Source organism: Prunus avium, chromosome 2 (genome assembly GCF_965620075.1).
Source record: "Prunus avium chromosome 2, drPruAviu1.hap1.1, whole genome shotgun sequence".
NCBI lineage: Eukaryota > Viridiplantae > Streptophyta > Magnoliopsida > Rosales > Rosaceae > Prunus > Prunus avium.
Genome location: NC_142285.1, coordinates 38,378,756 through 38,402,477, shown reverse-complemented (window position 1 = coordinate 38,402,477; position 23,722 = coordinate 38,378,756). Strand labels below are relative to the sequence as shown.

The following is a 23,722-nucleotide window of genomic DNA, read 5'->3' as shown; positions in this document are numbered from 1 at the left end:
GCTTCGCCTCCCAGCTCTATCTCTCGAGGATCTCGGTGGTCTCCCCCGACTAGCAATATTTTGAAAGTTAATTTTGACGGTGCCTGGTGCCCTGGTTCCTGTGCTGGTGGTATTGGAGTGGTCATTCGGGATTTAAATGGAGTTTGGTGTGGGGGCCTCTCCTCCCCGGTCATCTGCGATTCAGCCCTTGTTGCAGAAGCTGCCGCTGGCCTTTGTGCAATTACCTTTGCAAAAGAAAGGGGAATGGGGAAGATTATTTTAGAATCTGATTGCAAGGTGGTAATTGATGCTTTGCGTGGAAGGTTTGGCAACAACTCTTGGGTCATCGCGCCAATGATTGATGAAATTCGTAATCTATCTTTGTGTTTGGATGATGTGGCCTGGAATTGGGTGCCTAGATGTGCAAATCGAGCAGCTCATGCAGCAGCTTCGATTGGTTTGAGAGCTATGGAACTGAAAAGTTGGGTCACCAGACCACCATTGTCTCTTGTTGGAGTTTTAAATTCTGATGGTCTGCCATGCCCACCACAGGATGGCAATACTAGTAGTTAATTTCAGTTTTTTATTTGGTGGGGGTTAAGACTATAATACTAGGCTCCGATGGAGCATTAGACTTGTCTGACTTCTCTGTTGTTGGTTTCCTCTCCTATCTGGCTTTTGCCTGCTTTTGTATCTTTTTACCCTTTTGGGTTTGAATACAACAAGCATTATGACCAAAAAAAAAAAAAAAAAATATAACCTTTTATTTTATATTATTTAATTTTACTAATTTCACTATATGCTTGTATTAGTGGGTTGTTTATTATTATTATTATTATTATTATTATTATTATTATTATTATTATTTTTTATGCAAACGACAAATCGTTTTATGATAACCAACAACGGTTTTGAAAGTATTTGACAGAAAAACTTAAAAGCGCTTTCGGAGTCATAAATGTGTTTTATGGAAAGAGCATATACTAACTAGATCCTTTTTCAAGACTTGCATTTGTAATAAACAACATGTTTATATAATAAAAACGCTTATTAACTATTTGGAGGGGGATTTTTCACTCACGCACAACTATGATGTTATAGGGATTCGAACATAAGACTTTTAGTCTGCAAATTAAGGTCCTTTTTCATTGGGTTAAACTAAGTTGGCATTAAGTCAAATTCTCTTTTATAATGTGGCTGAATGCGTAAAATTGCTATAGTGTGAGAGCAAGTCCAATAAAGGCTTTAAAAGAAGCATTTTGGGGTCTAAAGCTTGAAGCCCAACAGCAGTGTCTTAAGTGTATGGGTGTGGTTGGTTGCAGCCCATAAACCGAAGCGGGCCTCACGAAAAAGCCTAGTGCCCACGTGAAGCAAAGACTTCTCCCATTCACTGGCAGGAGAAGGACGCGCGGGTGTTATAGTTATTGATATCAGCGGCTATGATATCACGAGAAAGCCTCGCATACTGTTCAGTTTAGTTTCTGTTTAAACTCAATTACTCATTTTGCTTTTTTTAATGTGCGGTCGATCCAGATCACCTGTGAGGAGAGAAAGGAGTTTGGAGAGAAGATCATGGAGTCCTCAAGACAGCCGGAGAGCGGGGTGGCCCCTCCCCACAGGATCGCAGATCTGATTACAGTAGGAGTCCTATTGACGATGTTGAAGGGGACAAGAATGGGGATAGGAGGCATAGAAACCCTGCTGAAGAAAACGGTCACAGACGCAGCCGTAGCCCAAGCCCAAGCCCCATCCATCAATTTGGATTTCTGTTGGGGCAATAGGTAATTTATGATTCGGATCCAGCGTTGTCAACCTCTTCACCAACGCGTACAAGACACTAGTGGTGAGTTGATTAATATAATGCTTACAGTCAAGAGGACAAGATTGACAGGAACTAATTAGAGTATAAGCACGAATATAAACACAGAATTATTCACTAATTAGGTTAATAAAGCATCCGCAAACAACACTAATTAGAGTTTGTACCTTGTTTGCTTGTTTATTTATTTATTTATTATTTATATTTTTAATTATTGTTGTTTAAGGTTGCAAAGAGGTTGGCCTGATTGAGAAATTGGGTTGTCCCCTTTAATACTTTGCCATAATCTCGCGCAATCTCTCAAGCTCCCAGGCTACTCGCTCCATGGAAGGCCTTTCCTTCCTTGTGAAACTTAAACATCTTTTTGCAAGATCCGCCACCTCTTTGGCCGTCTCAGAAGTTGCTTCATTGACTGTTATTTGAGCGCGAAGAATTTGGTCTAAGCAACCCTCTGGCTTTTGACTTGTTAGTAGTTCCGCTAGGACAACTCCAAAGCTATAGACGTCACTCTTTTCTACCGGTCCGTCTCTTTGAAAAGAAGGGTCGAAGTATCCTTGCTCTGGAATTTTGATCAAATAATAATGTGTTATTGAACGTCCAATGGCAGACAACTTTGCGGTGTAATGTTCATCCAATAGTATGTGTTTTGTTGACAAAAATAGGTGTGTGATTGGCGGAGTGAGTGAGTGTAAGTAAGCTAGTGCTCCAGCTGTTTCTGACGCTATCTTGAGTCGTAACTCCAATGAAAGTAGAGCAGTTGGTGACGATGATGATCCTTCAAAGCTGCCTGCTGCTTCTTCTTTATGAATGTGCTCAAAAAGGGTGCCATTGGGAATGTACTCAAAAACCAGTGCGGGTTCTTTTTCTTCTTCCACACAACCACCTAAGAACCTCACCACATTTATGTGGTTGGTCTGAGAAGCAACAGCCGCCTCAACAGCTACATCCCATGTAGGCAATGAGTCCTTTGCGTATTTCTTTACCGCAACCACTGTTTTATCATCATCTGGCATGGGCAGTACCCCTTTGTAAAAGGTTGCAAAGTTCAATTCTTTATGAATGATTCTACTTGGATGGTAGTTGTCTGTTGCCTTCTCAAGTTCTTTTGCACTAAATGTTCTACACATCATCCCAACGAAATAGTCCGTATCGACCACTCCCCGCAAGTCTATAGCCTTGAGAACAAGGGCTTGAACATGACCTATTGCCTTAGCAGACTCGGTTGCCAAGAGTAATGCGCCCAGATGATATGAGGTCGACAATGGCCAACGTAGAAGTTCTTCTCCACATAATTCTCCGGCACCTCGAGGTAGTTGCTGCAAATTATTACTAGAAGGAGAAGAACCATTCCTCTTTTCAATGCTTACATTTCCCTCCACAATGAATAGCATCATTTCAAGTGGTTTACCCTTTTCAATGATGATAGAATAGTCATCAAATTCCCTGGGCTCAAGACACTGACAAATTCTTCTCAACATACGTTCATCCATTTTTTTCAAAGTTAGCACCTAGAAATAGAATGAATTAATAAATACATACATTTCATGCTTCTCATCTACAATCATATATATAACCTTTTATTTAATTACTTAATTATACTAATTTTACCTAAGGATGTGTTGTATTATTCTTTAGTAATTTCTAAACTAAGGATGCGTGTTGGTATTTTGAACGTCTCTCCCCTTAGAGATTGTACTAATCCATCTGTTATGTAGTAGAACAATTACCCTATCTTAGATACCCTAGCTCTCTCTCCCTGTGAAAGAAAACCTAGGTTTGGAGTTTTAGCCGCCACCCCCTTTGGGGGTGGGTGAGTTCCTTTTGCCCTCCCCCCTCCCTTCCTCCCTCCCCTGTCTCTTCCTCACCCCTCCCTCCTCCTCTCGCCCCCTTCTCCTTTCCTTCACTTGCTTTCCGTCCACTCCGTCCCCCCCTCCCTTCGCCCCCTTCTCCTTTCCTTCACTTGCTTTCCGTCCACTCCGTCCCCCCCTCCCTGAGTTTTCTGCCCCTCTCCCTTTTCTTTGCTCTGTCTTTGGGCTTTAGGGTGGTTTCGTTGCTCCTCTGCTTGGCATCTCCGGTAGATCTTTCCTGGATCTAGCTTTTCCGGGGATTGTTTTGGTGATTCGGTGGCTTGGGTGTCTTTCCCCTGCGGCCGCCGCGCTTGCTTTGTTCTCTTGGGCATTTGGTGTCCCCATTTTGCTGGGTCCGATGCTCTCTCCTTGGATGAGAGCGGGTGACGTCGTACAAGCATACCCTGCTTGTATCGTGGGCTTCATGCCTCCTATTGTGGGCTTCATGCCTCCTATTGTGGGCTTCATGCCTCCTATCGTGGGCTTCATGCCTCCTATCTGCTCAGATCCCTCATATCTCCACCATTCCATCCTTCACAGAGCTGTCCTTTGGCCGTCGTCACTTCGGTTGCTGGGCTTTCCTTGGTGCTTCGGTCTTTCAAACCGACTTCATCACCCGGATTCTCTGGCTAACCCTAAACGCGAGCTCTCGCGTCCCCCTCGGAAGGTGTGTAGAGCCGCGACAACGCTCCGACTCTGGTGCCTGCACCACCTCCTTCCTGTTACTTGGTTACATTTCCTTTGCCTTTGGACTGCTCTGAGAGTTACTGGTTTTTGTGGTAGATCTGTGATGTGGGTCTGTACTTTATGTAATTTTTCTTGTTTCAACTTCTTGTTGCTACCACATGTTAGGTGTGGCTTTAGTTTTACTGCTGGCCTTATGCCCGTTTAATTTTCTTCCGGTGGGTTATGATCTTCATGCTATGCCTGTGTTGGGTTTTAGTTAGATCTGGTCCTGCTTTTGTTCTGTTGCCCTTGTTCTGTTCCTTGCCCTTTGTGGGTTTTCAATGAATTGCCTTTCGACCAAAAAAAAAAATCCATCTGTTATGTTTAATTTCTTGTTTTACAGATTTACTCTTATTAGTCTTTGGTTTATATAAGTATAACACTGCTTAAGTAACCAAAGTTATTATTAAAAGCTTATTTGGATGGATGACAATTTTGATATGTATGGAAAGGCGACTAGTAATTATTAGAGTCATGGGTTTGGAGGAACTTACTTTCTTCAACCTAGCCATAGGCATACAACTTTCAATATGGCTCCGAAGATCCACGGGAAGATTAGAGAGGATATAGTGCAAATCAGCATCCCTGTTTTCTTCAAGTTCTTGTCGTACCTTGTTCATGATATTCAACTTCAAATCATGCAACTTTTTGGGGATGCCATTTTTAGAAAACCACGACTCTATCTCGGGAGCTTTCTCTTCCATCTTCTGTTCCACTTTCATATTGTGTCTATGCGCCTCTATTCTTGCAGTATCAAACTGCATGTATGTCTATATATATGCCACAACACGCAGCTCAGTCATTTAACTAGGAATTAGTTATTTATCTTTCCCAATCAAAAACCAACACAAGCTTTAGAAAAAAAGAAAAAAAAAGCCAACAATATATATGCATATAGAATATCAGAGCCAAAAAAAAAAGAGAGTAAAAACCTGCAAATTTCCAATGAGATATAAGAATAAAAGCAATCCAATTATAGAGATGAACGCTGCAAATAGGTTCTCCCATCCATCGACGCTAGGCTCAAGATTTGAACCAAGAGAACTGCAAAAATGAAATATATTAGATACAAAATTGAACTTTTCTATAGGTCCGGATGTGTGAGATTGAATTTATATTATTCTTCAACAAATTAAGCAAATCGATTTCCGGCTGAACAAAACGACCAAATAAAAATACAAATACAAACCTCAAATTTCGCAGTCCCCACCAAAAACAATTGGAGAACTTTTGAAAATAATTTGTTGATCCCATTATACCAGATTGAAGGACTGTAATATATATACCAAAATCAAAGAGCGATGTATTCACTGGACTTATAGGGCATAAATCATTTAGAAATGTAATATTTCTATCTGTGTGATGGTAACGACATCCAAAAGTACTAGTGTTACATCCATTTGCTTTGCGACATGCATTACTCCAACAAGTGGCCATACGTTGAATAGCGAAAAAGTAGCATATGGCACCAAGTACCTGAAGAATATCAAATTAATTAATCAGAATTATGAAAATATAAAGAGTAAAAATTTAACTTCACTCGGGTAAGGAAATTAAATAATATTTATTTAGCACGTGATCCTTATCTTCATCTTTAAACACAGATGTAAGGGTTTTTTCTACCCAAAGTGGTACATAATATTTACACCTAAGACTAGAGTTTGACATGTCATGACCACATCAGCTGCCACATCAGGTAGTTAGCTAATGTGTTTAGTTTTGTGTGTTCAAATAGCATTACTATTTATCTAACGCAAGCAAGCAACTGTTATGAAATTAAAATAAATTACGATAAAATTTTGAAACTTACATAACTAGAAAGGATGTACATAAAGAAATTCAAGACACCTTTAACCCAAATGGCAGTCTCTCCAGTCTCTTTTTTAGGAGCCCTTTTAAGTTCCTTACATGATAAGTAGATGCGAAGAGCTCGTGGCACATATTGCAATGAAACAAAAAGGTTCATGATAACCATCCTTATTGCCGTCAAAGATCTCAAGTCGCTCATTTCTGAAAAGAAAATGAGAATTGCTACCTGGACAACATACATTAATAATACAATCAGTTAAAATCAAATTATGACGAGTAAAATGGTGAATCATCATTTAAGATATTCAGTTTTCTTTGGATGAAAACAAAAAAGGGAGATTGGTACGTAAAACAAACGATTAGTTTCTCTTACCTGTGGAAGCGGAAGAATGGCCAAAATGTCAATTAAGACGTTGTACGAACCCAAGATTGTCTTAGCCATTGTTGGCACAAAAAATTTCCACCAAAATGTTATTTTCGAGCTATAATATCTATGACGATATTCATGCTTGATACCCGAATACTTGTCAGATGTATAAATTTGAAAAATAATGTCAAATATATAGAAAAGATCAGTGAGTAATCTTAACAGAAGAGCGGCTATCTTTAAGTTTCTGTCAGACTGCAGGCACTTGATATCATTCTTCATCATAGGAATGTAGAGAAATAATGGATCCAACAGAACAGCAAACAAACATGATGCTACAAATATCTTCTTCCACTTTTGAAGGAAAGACTCCCTAGGAGGAGGATCATGAGTTTCCATGCTTGGGTTTTCCATTGTAGCCCCTGAATCTGTATAATAGCGATTCCTGGAGAAAAAAGAACAACAAATTAATATAAAAATAATATAATAGTCCATTGTATCATTAAATATCGAGGGAGACAAAAGGTAGTTTAATAATCAATGTAATACTTTTCCTCACAGAAATGTAATTGGATACTTGGTCGATCGTAGTCGGATTGCAACACACTGACCTTATTAGTTGTCCTGAAATCAACAGATTAGTGGCTCCATACATAAAGAAAAAAGCAAAATACTTGCAACTAAAGCAACACAATTATTCTGCAAGTAAAGTTGCTTCAGCTTCAGCTTCCTCTTCCTGCAATTAAAGAACCACAATTATTCTGCAAGTAAAGTTACTTCAGCTTCCTCTTCAGTGTTCCCCACGCCTAAAGCTACTTCGGAGTTAGACATAACCCGGACTTTTTTTTTTCTTCTTTTAGAAACTGAATAATCTTGCAGCTAGAACTCTGCAAAATTTGCAAATGATGTAGCAATAATTCCCTTTGAAATTTGCACAACTGAATTCAGTGCTAGGCTTTGTTGAAGCTTTAAAACTAATAATGACTGCCACGTATTTACTATTAATAAAAATTCAAAATTAAGAGCATCTACAGTCACACTACCTATTTTTTTAGTTCAAATTTTAGCTAAAAGCACTAGAAAGCCATTTTAGGAGCTCTCTATAAAATTTCTGCGTGATATATGTACAAAATTTTTGGATGCAACCGTGAAAGGCACAAATTCGTAGTTTGATACAAGATCCAACTCTGAGTTGCAATAGCCGTGTGACCAAGTCATGTCTTGGACCTTTTGAGGGCTCAGTGGTCTCATTTTATGAAAGTTGATAGGGGCTCGTTGTCTTCTCCAATTTTCAACTTCTTCACCATGTGGCTCAGAAACTTTTAGATGTATACATACAATATACAACACATTGGTTTACTAATTGTTACAGATTCCAGGATAAAAAGATTATAAGCCTTAGATTACTGAACCGGTCTAGAATTTGCAATTTTACCATCATGTTCTTCTTCGTTGCCATTACTTCAAGGCTAATTGTAACCTTAAACCCTTTATTTAAAGACTAATTAACTATGATAATTAACCATCTAAATTGATTATTGTTACAGACTTGTGTATACAGAGGATCTTCAGCATAAGCAAGCACAAATATAGGGAAAGTTATAAGAAGTAACAGAGAAGAGAAAGCACAAATATAAGCAGAAATTTGAGCATAAGCAAGCATGAATATAAACAGAGGATCTTGACTTGTAAGTTGTAACAGAGAAAGGAAGGATAGAGCATCAAGAGTAGAGAAGCATCTGCAAACAACACTAATTAGAGTCAATTATTATTGTTGTTGTTTGTGAGATCAAGAGGAACTGGGTTCTACGTCTTCTCCCCTTTGATACTCTGCCATAAACTTGCGCAATCCCTCAAGCTCCACGACTACTTGCTCCATGGAAGGCCTTTCCTCCCTTTTTGACCTTAAACATCTTTTTGCCAGATCCGCTACCTTTTTGGCCGTCTCAGAAGTTGCTTCATTGACTATTATTTCACCATCCAGAATTTGATCCAAGTGACCATTTTCCATTCAGGATAGAAACCAAGCCAGGTTTCTCTTTCCCATGACCTCAGAAGAAAAATCTCGCATGTTGTAAGGGTTCCGACGATACATCCAGCAGAGCGAAGCAGCGTTCCATTCTTTTAGACCCACATTGGCGTCGAGTTGAGTGCCGCAATATTCCCTTTCGTTATCATTTTCGAACACTTGACTGGTTAGTAGCTCCGCTAAGACAACTCCAAAGTTATAGACGTCACTCTTTTCTCTTAGCGCCTGCGGTTGATTATACTCAGGGTCCAAGTACCGTAATTTCTCTCGCACATAAGCTGCCACAGCTTCATCATCATCATCATCATCGTCATCATCATCATCAATGAACAATCGTGAAACTCCAAAGCCAAACAACTTTGCCGTCAAATCATAATCCAATAGTATATATTTTGTGTTCACATGTCCGTGTATGATTGGCTTATTGGGAATGAATGAGTGCAAGTAAGCCAGTGCTTCTGCGGTCTCTGACGCTATCTTTATCCGTGACTCCAATGAAAGTGCTTGTGTCTGTGATGATCCTCTGCCCTCTTCTTCTTTATGAATGTGGTCATAGAGGGTGCCATTGGGAATGTACTTAAACACCAGTGCTTGTGTCTGTGGTTCCAAACAACAGCCTAAGAACCTCACCACATTTATGTGGTCGATCTGAGAAGCAACCCCAACCTCTTTAATTACACGTAGACTATAACTGATAGGTCTAGTAGTTTTGGACTTCTTTACCGCAACCCTTGTGCCATCTGGTAGATTTCCTTCGTAAACGGTTGCAGAGATTCCTTGACCAATGATATTAAGGTAATTGTTTGTTGCCTCCTCAAGTTGTTTTGCACTAAATATTTTTGTCCCCAAAAAGTATTGCCTTCCGAATTCAAAGACCATATCCTGCACGTCACTAGCCGTGAGAACAAGGGCTTCAACATCACCTTTTGCGATAACAGACTCGGTTTCCGGTACTCTGCGGGGAAATGAGGTCGACGGTAGCCTCCGTACAAGCTTTTCTCCACATACTTCTCCTGCACCTCGCTCAAAATCACTGGAGCTATCTTCGCCTCTAATGCTTACAAGTCCGTCCACAATGTAGACCATCTTTTTAAGTCGTTTACCCTCTTCAATAATGATATCACCTTCAGTAAACTTCTTAGGCTTAAGACGCCGACAGATTTCTTTCAACACATTTTCATCCATGTTTTGAAACATTGGCTCCTAGAATTAGAATTAATAAATAATAATAAATACATCTTAGAAGAATTAATAAAGAGGAAAGGAATTCAAAATCTTATAACATAATTATTATTCTATCTCTGCAGGTCTGGATCTTGATGTTTTGAGATATTCATGTATGGTCCATAGTGTTCCGAGTTCAAAATCTTAAGAGAACAATTCTTTGCAAATTAACACAACAAAACTTTCTGTGTATGGAGCATCCGCTTGCATCCATATCATCTACAAACATACAACCTTATCATATTATAGTTATTTCCTCTTTAGTATTTTTTTATATGTAGATGGAAAGCCTAATACTTAATTAAAGTCATGGGTGAAGGAACCTACCCGCTTCAACGTAGTTATAGGCATATACTTTTTAATACGGATTTGAAGAGTCCGGGGAAGAATAGAGAAGATATAGTCCAAATCAGCATCCCTGTCTACTTCAACTTCTTGTCGCACCTTCACCATCATCTGCGACTTGATATCATTAATCAACCTTTTGGGGACGCCATTTTTAGATAACCACAACTCTGTCTCTGGATCTTTCTTTTCCATCTTTCGTTCCACTTTCATCTTGTGTCTATGGTCTTCTCTTCGTGCAGTATTCAACTGCATGTATGTCTATATATGCCACAACAAGCATGCAGCTCAGTCATTATTAACTAGGAATTAGTTATTTATATATCATTGCCAATAAAAAACGATACAAGAAACTCAAGCCTAACCTGCAAATTTCCAATGAGATATAAGAATAAAAGCAAGCCAATTATAGATATAAAAGCCGCAAACAGGTTTTCCCATCCATCGATACTAGGCTCCAGGTTTGAACCAAGAGAACTGCAAAAATGAAATGGTAAAACATATGATTGGAAGTAAGCAAATTCATCACCCACACCAAACAAAACAACACAAAAAAAATTACGCAAACCTCAAATTTCGCAGGCCCCACCAAAAACAATTGGAGAACTTTTCAAAATAATTTGTTGAACCCGGTATACCAGATTGAAGGATTGTACTATATATACCAAAATCAAAAAGCGTTGTATTCACTGGACTTATAGGGCATAAATCATTTAGAAATCTTATATTTCTAAATGTCTGATGCTCATGACAACCAAAAGTACTAGTGTCACATCCATTTTCTTTTCGACATGCATCATGCCAACAAATGGCCATTCGTTGAATAGCGAAAAAATACCATATGGCTCCAAGTACCTAAACAATAACAAGAAAATACCATGAGTTTAGACTTAGAGATGATGATGAAAATACGAAAAAAATTTCTTTAACTTCACTCAAGTTTAAAAAGATAAAAACAACTTCAAAAAATATTAATTAAATACTGCCAAATTGGCCGTATTTGGGTCACGTCACAACATTATATTCTCATTACTAGACGGTATCCTTATTTCATCAGCTTATCTTCACCCTTTAAACATACTTATGAGAGTTTCTACCTATAGCAGTACAAGGGACTAGAGTTTTGAATCCCCCTTATAACAAAAAGAAAAAAGAACATACACTAAGGAATCGAAGAAGAACTTAATGTTATGATGATATATTATGGTTTTTCGAAAATATAACCCAAGAATATTAAGTATATGTACTCTATTGTAATATGGATCATTTTGACCCATGTACATTAATATTGTCATTCATCAAGGTTGATTGAGTTAAGAACCTAGCCTTTTACAAAAAAAAAATTCCAAACAAATCATGCCATTCATCAAGATTAAATATTGTTACTTACATGACTAGCGAGGATGTACATAAAGAAATTCAGGACACCTTTAACCCATATGGCAGTCTCTCCGGTCCCTCCTTTAGGAGTCCTTTTAAGTTCCTTACATGATAAGTAGATACAAAGAACTCGCGGCACATATTGCAACAAAACAAAAAAGTTCATGATAGCCATCCTTTTTGTGCTCAAAGATCTCAAGTCCCTCATTTTTGAAAAGAAGATGAAGATTGCTACCTGGACAACATACATTAGTAATACAAACAATTAAATCAAATTATAAGGAGTAAAATTGTGAATTATTAATTAAGATATTTGTTGTCTTAGTTTCATTTGTTATAACCTATTTGGGTTCAAATTTGTTATAACCCATTTCATATATTGCCTAGTGTAGGTAATTCGCAACCACAATATGTGGAGCACACTTCTTATGCTTTTATAAGAGGAAAATGCTAGGAATACCACATTTACCACTTTTTAAACCACATTTCTAATAAAGGTGATATCCATTGTATTGGTGGTCTCCATCTCTATCCGGTCTCCCTAACATGACCCTAATAAAGGCATGAAAACAAAAAATATATGGAGCAAATTGAATCTTATATATAAAGACAGAAGTAGAGAATTAGGAAACATTCAAAATACCAGAAAATGCCATTAATTAATGCAAATATTAAGAATTGAGAGTATTAATTAAGTAAGGATAATATGGTAAATTTATAATTTTTCATATTAAAAAACAAAAAAAAAACAAAAAAACAAAATCAGAACATGTATCCTACTTTTATAGAAGACAACTAATTGGCACATGCGCCAAGAGGCTAGTATTAGTAATAGAGGAATGCTAGCAACCTTCTCTCTAACCTTCTCCTTTGGACCTTCTCTATTTTTTGCTTGACATGTGTCATTCTCCTTACACTTAAAACAATGTCATTAATATATTATACAAGCTAACTTTTGCTTTCCAAGTTTACCCTTATTAAATATATTCAATTTATCCACACAAAAAAATCACAACTTTCTTACCATCTTATTAATTTTTTTTTTCACGTCAATTATATTTTTTAAAAGAAAATGTCTTATTTTATAAATAAATAAAAAAAGGAAATTTCCCCCTTTATTTTTAACACAAAGGGTTTAGATAGAAAAAAAAATGTCTAAACTTGACGTTAAAAAAAGGGGCATTTTCTCTTTTTTTAAAGCTGACATTTTCTTTTAAAAAAAATCATTGACGTTAAAAAAAAATTAATAAGATGGTAAGAAAGTTGTGAAATTTTTTTGGGTAAATTGAATACATTTAATAAGGGTAAACTTGGAAAGTAAAAGTTAGCTTATATAATAGATTAATGATATTGTTTTAAGTGTAAGGAGAATGACACATGTTAAGCAAAAAATGGAGAAGGTCCAAAGGAGAATGTTAGAGAGAAGGTTGCTAGCATTCCCCTTAGTAATAAATAATGACACAAGCATTTGGGGGTTTGTGTCTAATTGTTTTGAGAACATTTTTTACTTACCACTTTAACGCAATGTGTATCTTAATCACGCTGTTCATATGCATAACTATGATTCCATAAATACAAAGTAAAAATGGCTTTTCTTACCTGTGGAAGTGGAAGAATGGCCATAATGTCAATTAAGATATTGTATGACCCCAAGATTGTCTTAGCAATTGTTGGCACAAAATATTTCCTCCAAAATCTTATTTTCGAGCAGTACAGCCTAATACGACGATATAGATCCATGACATCAGAATAGTTGGGTGATGCATAAATTTGAAAAATGATGTCCAATATATAGAAAAGATCAGTGACTGATCTTAAAAGAAGAGCGGCAATCTTCAAGTTTCTGTCGTATAGCAGGCACTTGATTTCATCCCTCATCATAGGAACGTAGAGAAACAATGGATCCAATAAAACAGCAAACAGACACGACGCTACAAATATCTTCTTCCACTTTTGAAGGAAGCACCCCTGAGGAGGATCATGAGCTTCCTCCTCTTTTGGTGACCATTTCTTACTTGATCCATGTTCATCTTTCATGACTGAATTTTCCACTGTAGCCTCTGGTTTTGAATGACTACTGGAGAAAAAGAAGAAAAAAAAATTTGCGCCTATCAGCTCGTTTGAAGATAATTAAAAATTTGGCTGTGGTTAGATTATTGCATCGCAATGACTTTATAAGAACTTACCTAATCAAATCCAATTAATAAAATAATTAGCCAAACAAGGGACTTTACTAATCTCTCACTTTGAAATCTCCTCACTTCAAACGCTCATCACTTTGAAGAAGTGAAGAAGTCCCTCATTCAAACACAACCTTGCTGTCCTCAAAACAACAAAAGGTTCTGTTCTGTAGTGGCAACTTTACATTGTTTGATATAAGAAAGGAAAAAATGAAAATAGTGCATCCATGTTAAAGTTGTACTTATATATACAAACTAACCTTGCAACTTTCTCTTTCGAGTTGTCTGCAACTGGAATTGCTTCAGCTTTCTCTTCCATCTTCTCCAAAGCTATAGCTACTTCACCGTTAGCCATGTAAAACTCAAACCTTCTGGTTTTTTTTTTAATTTACAGAAATTGAATCCGATCTTGGTAGGTGAATTTGCAAATGATGGAGCAAAACCCCTTTTAAATCTCAAATTTTCTACAACTGAAGTCACTGTATTTTCCGTCAAGTTTATAATGGTAAATGTCTTCTTGCGGGGCCACGTGACCTATTTGTGTGGACTATTTTCTGCCACGTTTTGAGTCTCCTTGAATGCACCTGGGCTCCACGGTCATTAAAAGGAGAGATTTATTTTTGGCAGCAGGTGAGTGAGCACTTGTCCTAATTGATATTAAATAAGGGGAATGCTATCAACTTTTTCTCTAACCTTCTCTTTTGATTTTTTTTTTTTTTCCAATAACGCTACGGGCACCAACTTATTTACTAATTTTTGGATACCAACACATGTGGCACATGATATGGCAACACATGTCATCTGTCAATAACGCCATGTCATGATATGGCAATACATGTCATCTTTTGCTCTTAACATGTGTTTGCCAATAACGCCAAATTGTACCAAATCGAAGGAAATCTGATACATGCTTTCTACCTCTAATTACATATTTTGGGTCAAAGGGTTATATGAGAGAGATCCAGATCTGGTGTGGAGAGAGAGAGAGAGAGAGAGAGAGAGAGAGAGGGATGAGAGGAGGCTTTGCTGGCGGCAAGGAGGAGAGGCTTTGCTGCCGCCGGGGTGGGGTGGAAGACGAGGTTGGGTGTGTAGCTTTGGTGGCTATTCACTTTCTGCGTTCAGTTACTTCTTTTTGTTTCTGCGTTCAGAACTTTAATTTTATTTATTTTAAAAAAAATTTCATATTTCCACACTTATCCAATTTTATTTTTTTTTGGGTCTGATTTTTGTTTTATCTTTAAGAATTAGTTTTTGTGTTTTCCACGATGATAAAAGAAATAGGAGAATTGGACTAGTTTATCAAGGGCAAATATGGAAACACAATTATTATTTTTTCTGGAATTAAAAACATTGATTTAAGTGAAAGAGAAGTGACACATGTCATGAAGAGAAGAGGGAAGGTCCAAAAGAGAAAGTTAGAGAGAAGGTTGCTAGCATTCCCTAGGGGTGGGCACGGTTCGGTTTGGACCAGTTTTTGCCTCAAATTAGAATCGATCCGGTATTATTCATCCGGTTTGGATCGGTTCGATTTTAATAAAAAAATTTCAAAAACTGTTCAATTCGGGTTGAATCGGTTCCGATCTGGTTCGGTTTTGAACCGGATTATAAAAATTATTTTTTTAAAATGATTTTTTAATACAATTTTCAACTGAAATTTTATTTTATTTACTTGAAAATTAACAAATTATTCAATTTCATATAAAAATAAATATTAAAGCTAGAAAAGAAAGATATTTTGAAATTGAACTTGGATAAATATTAGTTATGAGATTAAAAATATAGCATTGAATATAAATAAATATTAAAAATATATATTTTTTAATTGATCGGTTCGGTTTGGCTCGGTTTGGTTTTTGAAGACATAGAACCGAAACCAAAATCGGTCAAAACCGCTCCAGTTCGATTTTTGACTGGTTGTTGACTTTTTGGTCAACTCAATTTTTTTCCAGTTTGGACCGGTGCGGTTCGGCTCGGATTTCCGATTCGCCGGTTTGAATGCCCACCCCTAGCATTCCCCTATTAAATAATGCAGGTATGATACCTTTTTTATTTTTCGGCCAAAATTAAGAAGAGGAAAAGGAAAACTCACAAACACGGAAATCATGGAGCTTGAACTCATAATCATTTGGGAGCACACTAAAAGTTTGAGTCAATAACACCCCATTAATTGCAGGTACGAAATTAGGGAAAATAAATTTTCAAAAAAAATATAGATTATTATAAATAAACCCAATCCTAGACATGTATTTATAAAAAAAACCCAAACACTATTTAAACATAGATACACACCCAAAATCAACCCCAAAATCAACAATTGTATATATTTTTGGGTGTGTTTATAAATGGGTTTTGAGTGTGTGTAATGATGGGTTTTGGATGTGTTTATAAAGTGTTTTGGGTGTTGGTTTTTTTATATAATTTCAGCTCCCATTTTGGGTGTTTTAGTGAAATTCCCTAAAAAATATGGTGTGATGGGCGCGAGGTGAGTATTCTTTAAAGGAAAATACTAAGAGCCCATTTGATAATCATTTTAATTTTAATTTTTAGTTTCCATTTTTTATACTAGAGTACAGAGGAAAATGAGAGTGAGAATGAGAGTGATGATGAGATTGAGAGAGAGGATAAGAAGGGAGGATGAGAGGGAGGAGTAACAAAAGTGAAAACAAATACTTGAAAGTGAAAACAATTTCTAATAGATTTCAATTTTTAGTTTTTATTTTCACTTTTGTTACTCATTCCTCTCATCATCTCCTCTCATCTCCCCTCTCAATATCATCTCCACTCTCATTCTCATTTCTATTCTCATTCTCAATTCCATTCTCCCTCTTTTTCCTCTATACTCTAGCACAAAAAATGAAAACTAAAAACTAATAAATTGAAATGGTTATCAAACGGGCCCTAAGCTTACCACATTTTTATACCACATTGTATACCACCTCTCTAATAGAGATAGGCCCCATTATATTAGTGTGCTTCACCTCTATTAGACAGATAGTACCCTTCTTCAAATAAGTATATTTGAAGGATGTTTGAATTGAAACTCTCTATATGCATAGTATTCTTCTCTGTTCTATTATTTAAGTGCTTAATCTATAACTTACAGTACTACAGCAAAGGGCCACTGTACACAAAATCATTCCTTTATCTTAATATCCATTGCTATCTCAAACCAAACAATTAATGGAAATTCGGACCCAAAAAGCCAAAAACCTAGTTTGTTCTATTAGATAAATTTAATATAGTGACATACAGCTTGAAAATAATTGAGGCTTGAAAATGAAAGGCTCCTACAGAAAGACTGGTATGGGTCGAGGTGGGCTCATGGGTCAACATCCGGTCGTCTCTATTATTTGATAAAATTCCATGCAGAGAGTAGTAAGTGAAGTGATAGACAAATGCTTTACTTTTTAAAAGCAAATAATAACATGACGACTACTTTGTTGACACTACGACCCCATTTGATGTGCATAATTGGATTTAATTATTTATTTATTTCTTTGTTTTTATTGCGTTCATTTGTTTTTAAAAATAAAAAAAAAATTAATGCCGAGGACTTGTCAATGGAATCTTGCTTAGTGAAAAAGAGCATTGACTTGCAAATCAAAGATTTGAGGTTCGAATCTCCACAACATCATAGTTATATGTGTGTGTGAGAAATCTCTCTCCCCTATAATTTAGACTATCGCTTATATTAAAGAAAAAATGTCGAAAACTTAGATGACAAGCACAATATCATTATCACCCATAAAGGACATGAGCATGGGTTTACTCCAGTGGAATCAAGCTCAACAACCCTAAACCCTATCATCCATGGAGCTGCAACAATTACAAACTGAAGCCACAAAACCATCACCAATGGAGCTGTTTTGGGCTCTAATGCTTGAAGCTCATAAAACCCAAGCAAGCCTCAAGAGAAAGCCTAGCAAAGACTTCTCCCAATCCAAAATAAAAAATTCAATGGCAGAAGAAGTACTCACTGCCGTTATAAGGGGTGGGAATCAGTGGAATCAAGCTCAACAACCCTAAACCCTATCATCCATGGAGCTGCAACAATTACAAACTGAAGCCACAAAACCATCACCAATGGAGCTGTTTTGGGCTCTAATGCTTGAAGCTCATAAAACCCAAGCAAGCCTCAAGAGAAAGCCTAGCAAAGACTTCTCCCAATCCAAAATAAAAAATTCAATGGCAGAAGAAGTACTCACTGCCGTTATAAGGGGTGGGAATCAATCTGGCCGAATCGATGAAATCGGTCAATTCAAACTTTAATTATCGGTTTAGTTTTGATTAAGAAAAAGTCAAACGGCTTAAAACTCGAATCGAATCGTATATGTTTTAGTTTAGTTTGATTTTGAGCTTTTATAAACATATCTAAACCAAACTAGACCGTTTATGTATATATTTATGTTTTGTTTTACATGTATAATACTTTAATTAGGTAATAACTATATATGAATATTTGAAATGAGCTATATTAGTTATTGAAATTTGAAGTTTTATGACATATGTTGAGCTTTAGGATGGTTTCATACTCTAGAAAATGATTCAAGTATGGAGCAAGTTGTGAATTTGTTGGTTGTAATTGGGCTAATAATGTTGAAAAAATGCAACAAGAAGGAGAATTGGGCTTAGGCCCAGCCCGACTAAACCAAACCATCTTAAATTGGTTTGATTGGTTCGATTTCCTTCATGACTTTTGTCAAAACCGAACCGAATCAAATTGTTATATTGTAATTAATTCGATCAAAGTTTTGAAGTGAAACCGATTTAACCCGGACTGTGTCCAGGCCTAGCTGTTATTGTTATTGATATCAACGGCCATGAAGAAAGCTCTCACTACTACAAAAATTGAAATAGACGACGGGAAAACACCGTCGTCTTTTTCTTTTTCAAACCGTCGTTAAATCGACCATCATCTTTTTGAATGTCAAACTACGACAGTAATTAACCGTTGTCTTTACATGTAATAGACGACGGTTTTTAAAAGAACCGTCGTCTATTACATGTAAAGACGACGGTTTTTGTTACAAACCGTCGTTGTTTTCATATAAAGACGACGGTTGTTTATAAAAACCGTCATTAATTATATGTAAAGACGACGGTTTATTATAAAAACCATCGTCTAATAAATTCTCAAGCTATTACATTTTAGTTCTTTTTGGTTTCCTATGATGCTATGCAACGATTTTAATTAGAAAACCAACCATAATGCTTTATTAATGAATATATGTACACACTCAAAAATTGTTTCTTTCATAAAACTTGAAGATTCAATAGTTATTACATAATTAACTAATCTTTATTCTACAACAAACATACTTCCTACCAATACAATATAAATATTCAATTGATACATGGTAATTAAGTAGTACAATCTTTTCCTAACAAGACCTATGTACTCCTAATCCAAGCCTTCCTCTCATCCAAACATACAAATGATGCACAATTGAAATCTCCTCCATCATCCCTGTAAATAAATCAAAATGACAGAAAAAAAAAACTAAGATTATAAACAAATGAAATTAGGTGAAAGAGAAATTTTACAATTGGACTATATTTCCATAGAAAAATGAGCATAAAAAAGACCATAGAGAACCTACCAAAGGGAAAAAATATATAAATAAAATTATGGTGAAAAGAGAAGGTAACAAATTTTCAAAGAACAAATATAGGACTCGCATAAAAAAGACCATAGAAAACCTAGAAAAGAAAAAGTTATAAATCTGCAAATAAAAAAAGAAGAGTGAGAGCATGATCTCACAAAAGAAGCACAACAATATACTTGGACAAACTATTACCTTCACGTGTTCATCGGGAGAAAAAGAGCAATACATATGGCTGAAAGTTGTCAAGACCAGCAAGTTTTGTTCTCAAGTGAAAGGCCATCATTAACGTTCAAAAAAACTGAAGAATAATTCAAACGCATAAGGACCCGTGGGATAAAAAAAAACACAAGGTATAAGCAATTAGTAAATCAGCAAAGGACATCTACTCTTGGAGGCCAGTACAAGTTATTAAGATAGAGAGAAAAAAAAAACCCAATCCCAGCAAGACAAAAAGAAGAAAAGGCAATACTTCAAAGAAGTTATATCTGTAATTTCATGATGTCCCACCCAAAGAGTAATTCAAGCCTGCAATTGGAGATGTGACAAACATTAAACAGAACTTCATTCAAGGCCATAAACACTAAAGAGAAGGAAAACAAAAGGAAAAGAAAAAAAAAACCTATTCCAAGCTTGGTTTCTTTTCCATCCAAATAAACTTCAATATGAAAGTCACAACGAAGTGTATAAGTGTTTACTGAACTTCAATACGAAGGTCACAAATGAACTTCAAACATCAAGCAATTTAAGAGAACTTGTGTGTGCACAAGTGCATTTAATGTAACCATAAGGATGATGAGAAAGTAACCTTAACTTCTGTGCTTTTATTTTCATCCCTTCTGTGATATAGAATGGTTTCGGAGATCCAATGCTAATGTCCACTGTTACCTGTGAGTAGTTGACCAGTTGAGAGTAAATCCTCTATGAAATCCCACTGGAAATTATTTTTTGTTATCTGTCTCATGCTTTAAAAACCGAACACCACTAATTCAACATGTTCGTTGTAGCAATGGAAATCTGAATGCAATGTAATAAAGATGCACAACCAAGTACAATAACAATCATACCAACGGCATCTCATCAATGTCGACGTCATTCTCATGATCAACGATATCCAATCCATAGTAGCCTCTAAACTAGCATTGCCTGGTAAAAAGGAAAAACAAATGAACTACCTACAAACTTGAATCTAGAACATGCATATGTATAAAAACCAAACCAAAACAAACATGAATTCAACTAAACCAACCCTCAAATGCGCACAAAATTCTTAGATCCTCCCAAGAAGAATACTTATTAAACTACCATTAGAAGCTTAAATCTGGACCAAATGATCATCATAACAAGGTTGAAGAATTTAATTTAACCCTCCCCCATAAACACTTCAAATTACCAACTCTAGACACACTTTTAAACCACAAGTAATTCAAGCTTTTATTTAAATTTTGAATTAGTGTCAGCCAGCCTCAACGAAAGTCACATTGCTACAGCTTCAGACATAAAAACAAAACAAAATAAAAATCTCAATCAACACCAGCAGAAAGGGAGAAAGCAAAATATCAACAGATTTTGTGTAAAACCTAAGCAGATCTGTGCTCTATGAAACATAAAAGGCAGGAAACAGAAAACAATTATATAAAAAAAAAAGCAAAATAAATTGAAATAAATCAAACACAGAAGCACATATACACTCACAACTGGACGTCGCCAAACTTGGACCCAATCACGATGGCTAACAAAATCGTTATCACACCACGACCATCCAACTTGTAACCACCACCAATAAGCGTTGCCTGCAGATCTCTGAAATCACCCAAGCAAAAGTCAGATAAAGACCAAAACAAAACCTCAAATTTAATAGAGAACAGGTCGACGAAGAGAGGAAGAGAAGGCGAAGCCTGGAAGATAAGAGACCATTGGGCTCGAGAGAGGCCCCATGAAGGAGATCTCGAAGATCGTTGAGGTGTCCTCGTGAAGATGGCGACCTTAGTGAACTCGACGCCGAGATCTGTGACATGGATGGCGAGCTTGGTGACTAAGACGGCAAGATGGAGATGGTGTTGCAGGGACGAGAAAGGGAGTTGAGAAAGAGGGAGTTTCTGAAAAGGTCGTGCGAGAGGCTCTTTGAGAGAGAGAGTTGCCGTGAAAATTCAAAACTTTTAAGTGAAAATTTTGTCTAGCGTGTTTTAACACACGACAGTTTTTAGGAGAAACGGTCGTAATTTTTGCTAGCACCTTTTAAAGCACGACGGTTTTAAATGGAACCGTCATGGTTTTTCATGGTTTTTAAAAACACGATGTTTTTTAGTTTTACTGTCGTTAAAGGGGTGTCGTGGTTTTCCATTTTTGTAGTAGTGTCTTGTTTGTTTTGCAAATCAACGGCTCCTTTTTTATTTATTTATTTTTAATTTAGACACTTTTTTCCTATAAATACCCAACTTATTTCACACCACCAATTCATTTCACTCAAATTTAAACACTTTTTTTTTCCTTCTTATAAACAGTTTTGCAAATAATCATGAGCTTGCTATTACAGGTTTATGATCATGAGATCCTTCCCTGACTTTTTTACTGCTTGGGTTTTGGTCTGCGCCTAATCTATGAAAGTCCTTTGAATTAAATCCTTGGTGGGAGTAGTGAATTTTCAAGTATTATGTGAATTAAATCCTTGGTGGTTATGCTGTTCATAAGAATCTGATGCAACCATGAAAAGGCAATTACTGTATATAGCTAGTCGTCTTTAACTAACAAATGTACGTACCTTGTTTTTTGTTTGTTTGTTTGTTTTTATTTTCTGGTTACAAGGTGGTTTGATCAAGAGAAACTAGCTTCTCCACTTTAATACTCTGCCATAAATTTGCTCAATCCCCCAAAGCTCCACAAGAACTACTTCTTTCATGGAAGGCATTTCCTCCTCTTCATACCTTAAACATCTTGTTGCTAGATGTGTATACCAGACTGAAGGATTGTACTATATATACCAAAATCGAAGAGCGTTGTATTCACTAGACTTATAGGGCAAAAATCATTAAGAAATTTGATATTTCTGAATGTGTGATGCTCATTACAGCCAAAAGTACTATTTCCAAATCCATTTTTTTTTCGACATGCATCATGACAACAAATGGTTATTTGTTAAAAAGCGAAAAAATACCGTATAGCTCCAAGTACCTAAATAATAACAAGTTAGATAATTAGATTAGACTTAGAGATGATGATGAAAATACGAAGAATATTTCTTTTCTTGTTTTTCAAAAACATAACTCAAGAATATTTAGTATATGCCTACTCTATTGTAATATGGATCATTTTGCCCATGTACATTTGCCATTCATCAAGGTTGATTGAGTTAAGAACCTAGTCTCTTTTACCAAGTAATGTCATTCATCACGATTAAATATTGATATTTACATGACTAGTGAGGATGTACATAAAGAAATTTAGGAAACATTCAACCCATATGGCAATCTCTCCAGTCTCTCCTTTAAGAGTCCGTTTAAGTTCCTTAAATGATAAGTAGATGCGATGAACTCCTTACTAGAGTCTAGATCAAAAATTATTTGCTATATAAAATAATCTGTGACTTAGTGTTGACATATGATCAACTTTATCCCCAGGTCTTTTTTTGTCTTCCCTCCTACTATAGTGTAGTGAATCAGGGGCGACTTCACTGTGAGCAATAATTGTGGCTAAAATGACCCCCAGAAAAAAAAAAAATCAAAGATTCAGGGCATACATAATCTTCTGGTTGCTGACCCAAATGACCATTAAAAAAACAAAAAGAATAAACCTCACGTGTAACACGCAAATTGCTATTTAATTAAAGCTTTCTACAAGGGGGAGTAAGAAAGAGGGGGAATTTGGACAAGGCTAAAACCGAAAGTGGTAGAATTATAAGGGCTAATTCATTCCAAAGCTTTATCTTATCCACTGCTATCTCAGACCAGCCAATTATTATAAAAGCTAATTTTGTCCTATTAGATATATTATACCGGTCCAACATAGTGACATACAGCTTGAAAATAAATTATATACAGAGAAAAGCCAAAAACAACTTGCCATTTGAACATCATCAACATGATTTCACACGAGATGTATACATAGAAAAAACTATAAGCACAAATATAAACAGAAACTAACCCAAGTCATCAAATGTCCAGAGGTGAAACCACACTAATACACACATACATTTAAATGTGGCAAAGTCTTTTTGCCAGACGGGTCGCTTTGTTGGTTGTCTCAAAACTTTCTTCATTGACTATTATTTGACCATCGAGAATTTGATTCAAGCGATCCTCTTCCATTGAGGATATAAACAAGCTTGCCAGCTATCTCTCTGTCACATCCCTCTCTGAATAATATACCTTTTGACTTGTTAGTAGCTCCGCTAGGACAACTCCAAAGCTATAGACGT

The 23,722-nt window shown here is 36.3% G+C and overlaps 1 protein-coding gene, 1 long non-coding RNA gene and 1 pseudogene across 16 annotated transcripts; all 3 read right to left on the bottom strand.

Moving 5' to 3' along the window:
- Positions 1-1,503: 1,503 nt before the first annotated feature.
- Positions 1,504-7,552, bottom strand: LOC110771171 (cyclic nucleotide-gated ion channel 1-like). The gene is made up of 7 exons (XM_088248285.1): positions 7,159-7,552; positions 6,554-6,992; positions 6,182-6,406; positions 5,561-5,847; positions 5,304-5,415; positions 4,866-5,141; positions 1,504-3,306 (listed from the first exon to the last, which is right to left on the bottom strand). Exons 1-7 carry the CDS (start codon positions 7,200-7,202, stop codon positions 2,068-2,070), a joined length of 2,622 nt encoding a protein of 873 aa, XP_088104411.1. The 5' UTR covers positions 7,203-7,552; the 3' UTR covers positions 1,504-2,067.
- A 629-nt stretch (positions 7,553-8,181) lies between these two features.
- Positions 8,182-14,164, bottom strand: LOC110771166 (cyclic nucleotide-gated ion channel 1-like; annotated as a pseudogene). Its single transcript, XR_015833643.1, has 7 exons — positions 13,966-14,164; positions 13,125-13,602; positions 11,536-11,760; positions 10,714-11,000; positions 10,511-10,622; positions 10,128-10,406; positions 8,182-9,779 (listed from the first exon to the last, which is right to left on the bottom strand). The product of XR_015833643.1 is annotated as a cyclic nucleotide-gated ion channel 1-like (transcript).
- A 4,778-nt stretch (positions 14,165-18,942) lies between these two features.
- On the bottom strand, positions 18,943-21,519 carry LOC110771173 (uncharacterized). Of its 14 annotated transcripts, none has more exons than XR_015833633.1 (7): positions 21,223-21,519; positions 21,004-21,111; positions 20,117-20,196; positions 19,931-19,966; positions 19,781-19,836; positions 19,504-19,609; positions 18,943-19,172 (listed from the first exon to the last, which is right to left on the bottom strand). It is a non-coding gene; the product is annotated as an uncharacterized LOC110771173 (long non-coding RNA). The 14 variants fall into 14 exon arrangements; XR_002528847.2 differs by adding an exon at positions 20,376-20,454 and having other exon boundaries at positions 19,504-19,836; positions 21,223-21,514; XR_002528849.2 differs by lacking the exon at positions 19,931-19,966 and adding an exon at positions 20,376-20,454 and having other exon boundaries at positions 21,223-21,512.
- Positions 21,520-23,722: the final 2,203 nt, after the last annotated feature.

Excerpts from the sequence above, each read along its gene's own strand:
- LOC110771171 (XM_088248285.1), bottom strand. The coding sequence starts at position 7,202 with ATGTATGGAGCCACTAATCTGTTGATTTCAGGACAACTAATAAG. Across the intron at positions 6,407-6,553 it reads CCATTCTTCCGCTTCCACAG|GTAGCAATTCTCATTTTCTT; the intron begins GTAAGAGAAACT and ends TATGTTGTCCAG. Across the intron at positions 3,307-4,865 it reads CTATGGCTAGGTTGAAGAAA|GTGCTAACTTTGAAAAAAAT; the intron begins GTAAGTTCCTCC and ends TTCTATTTCTAG.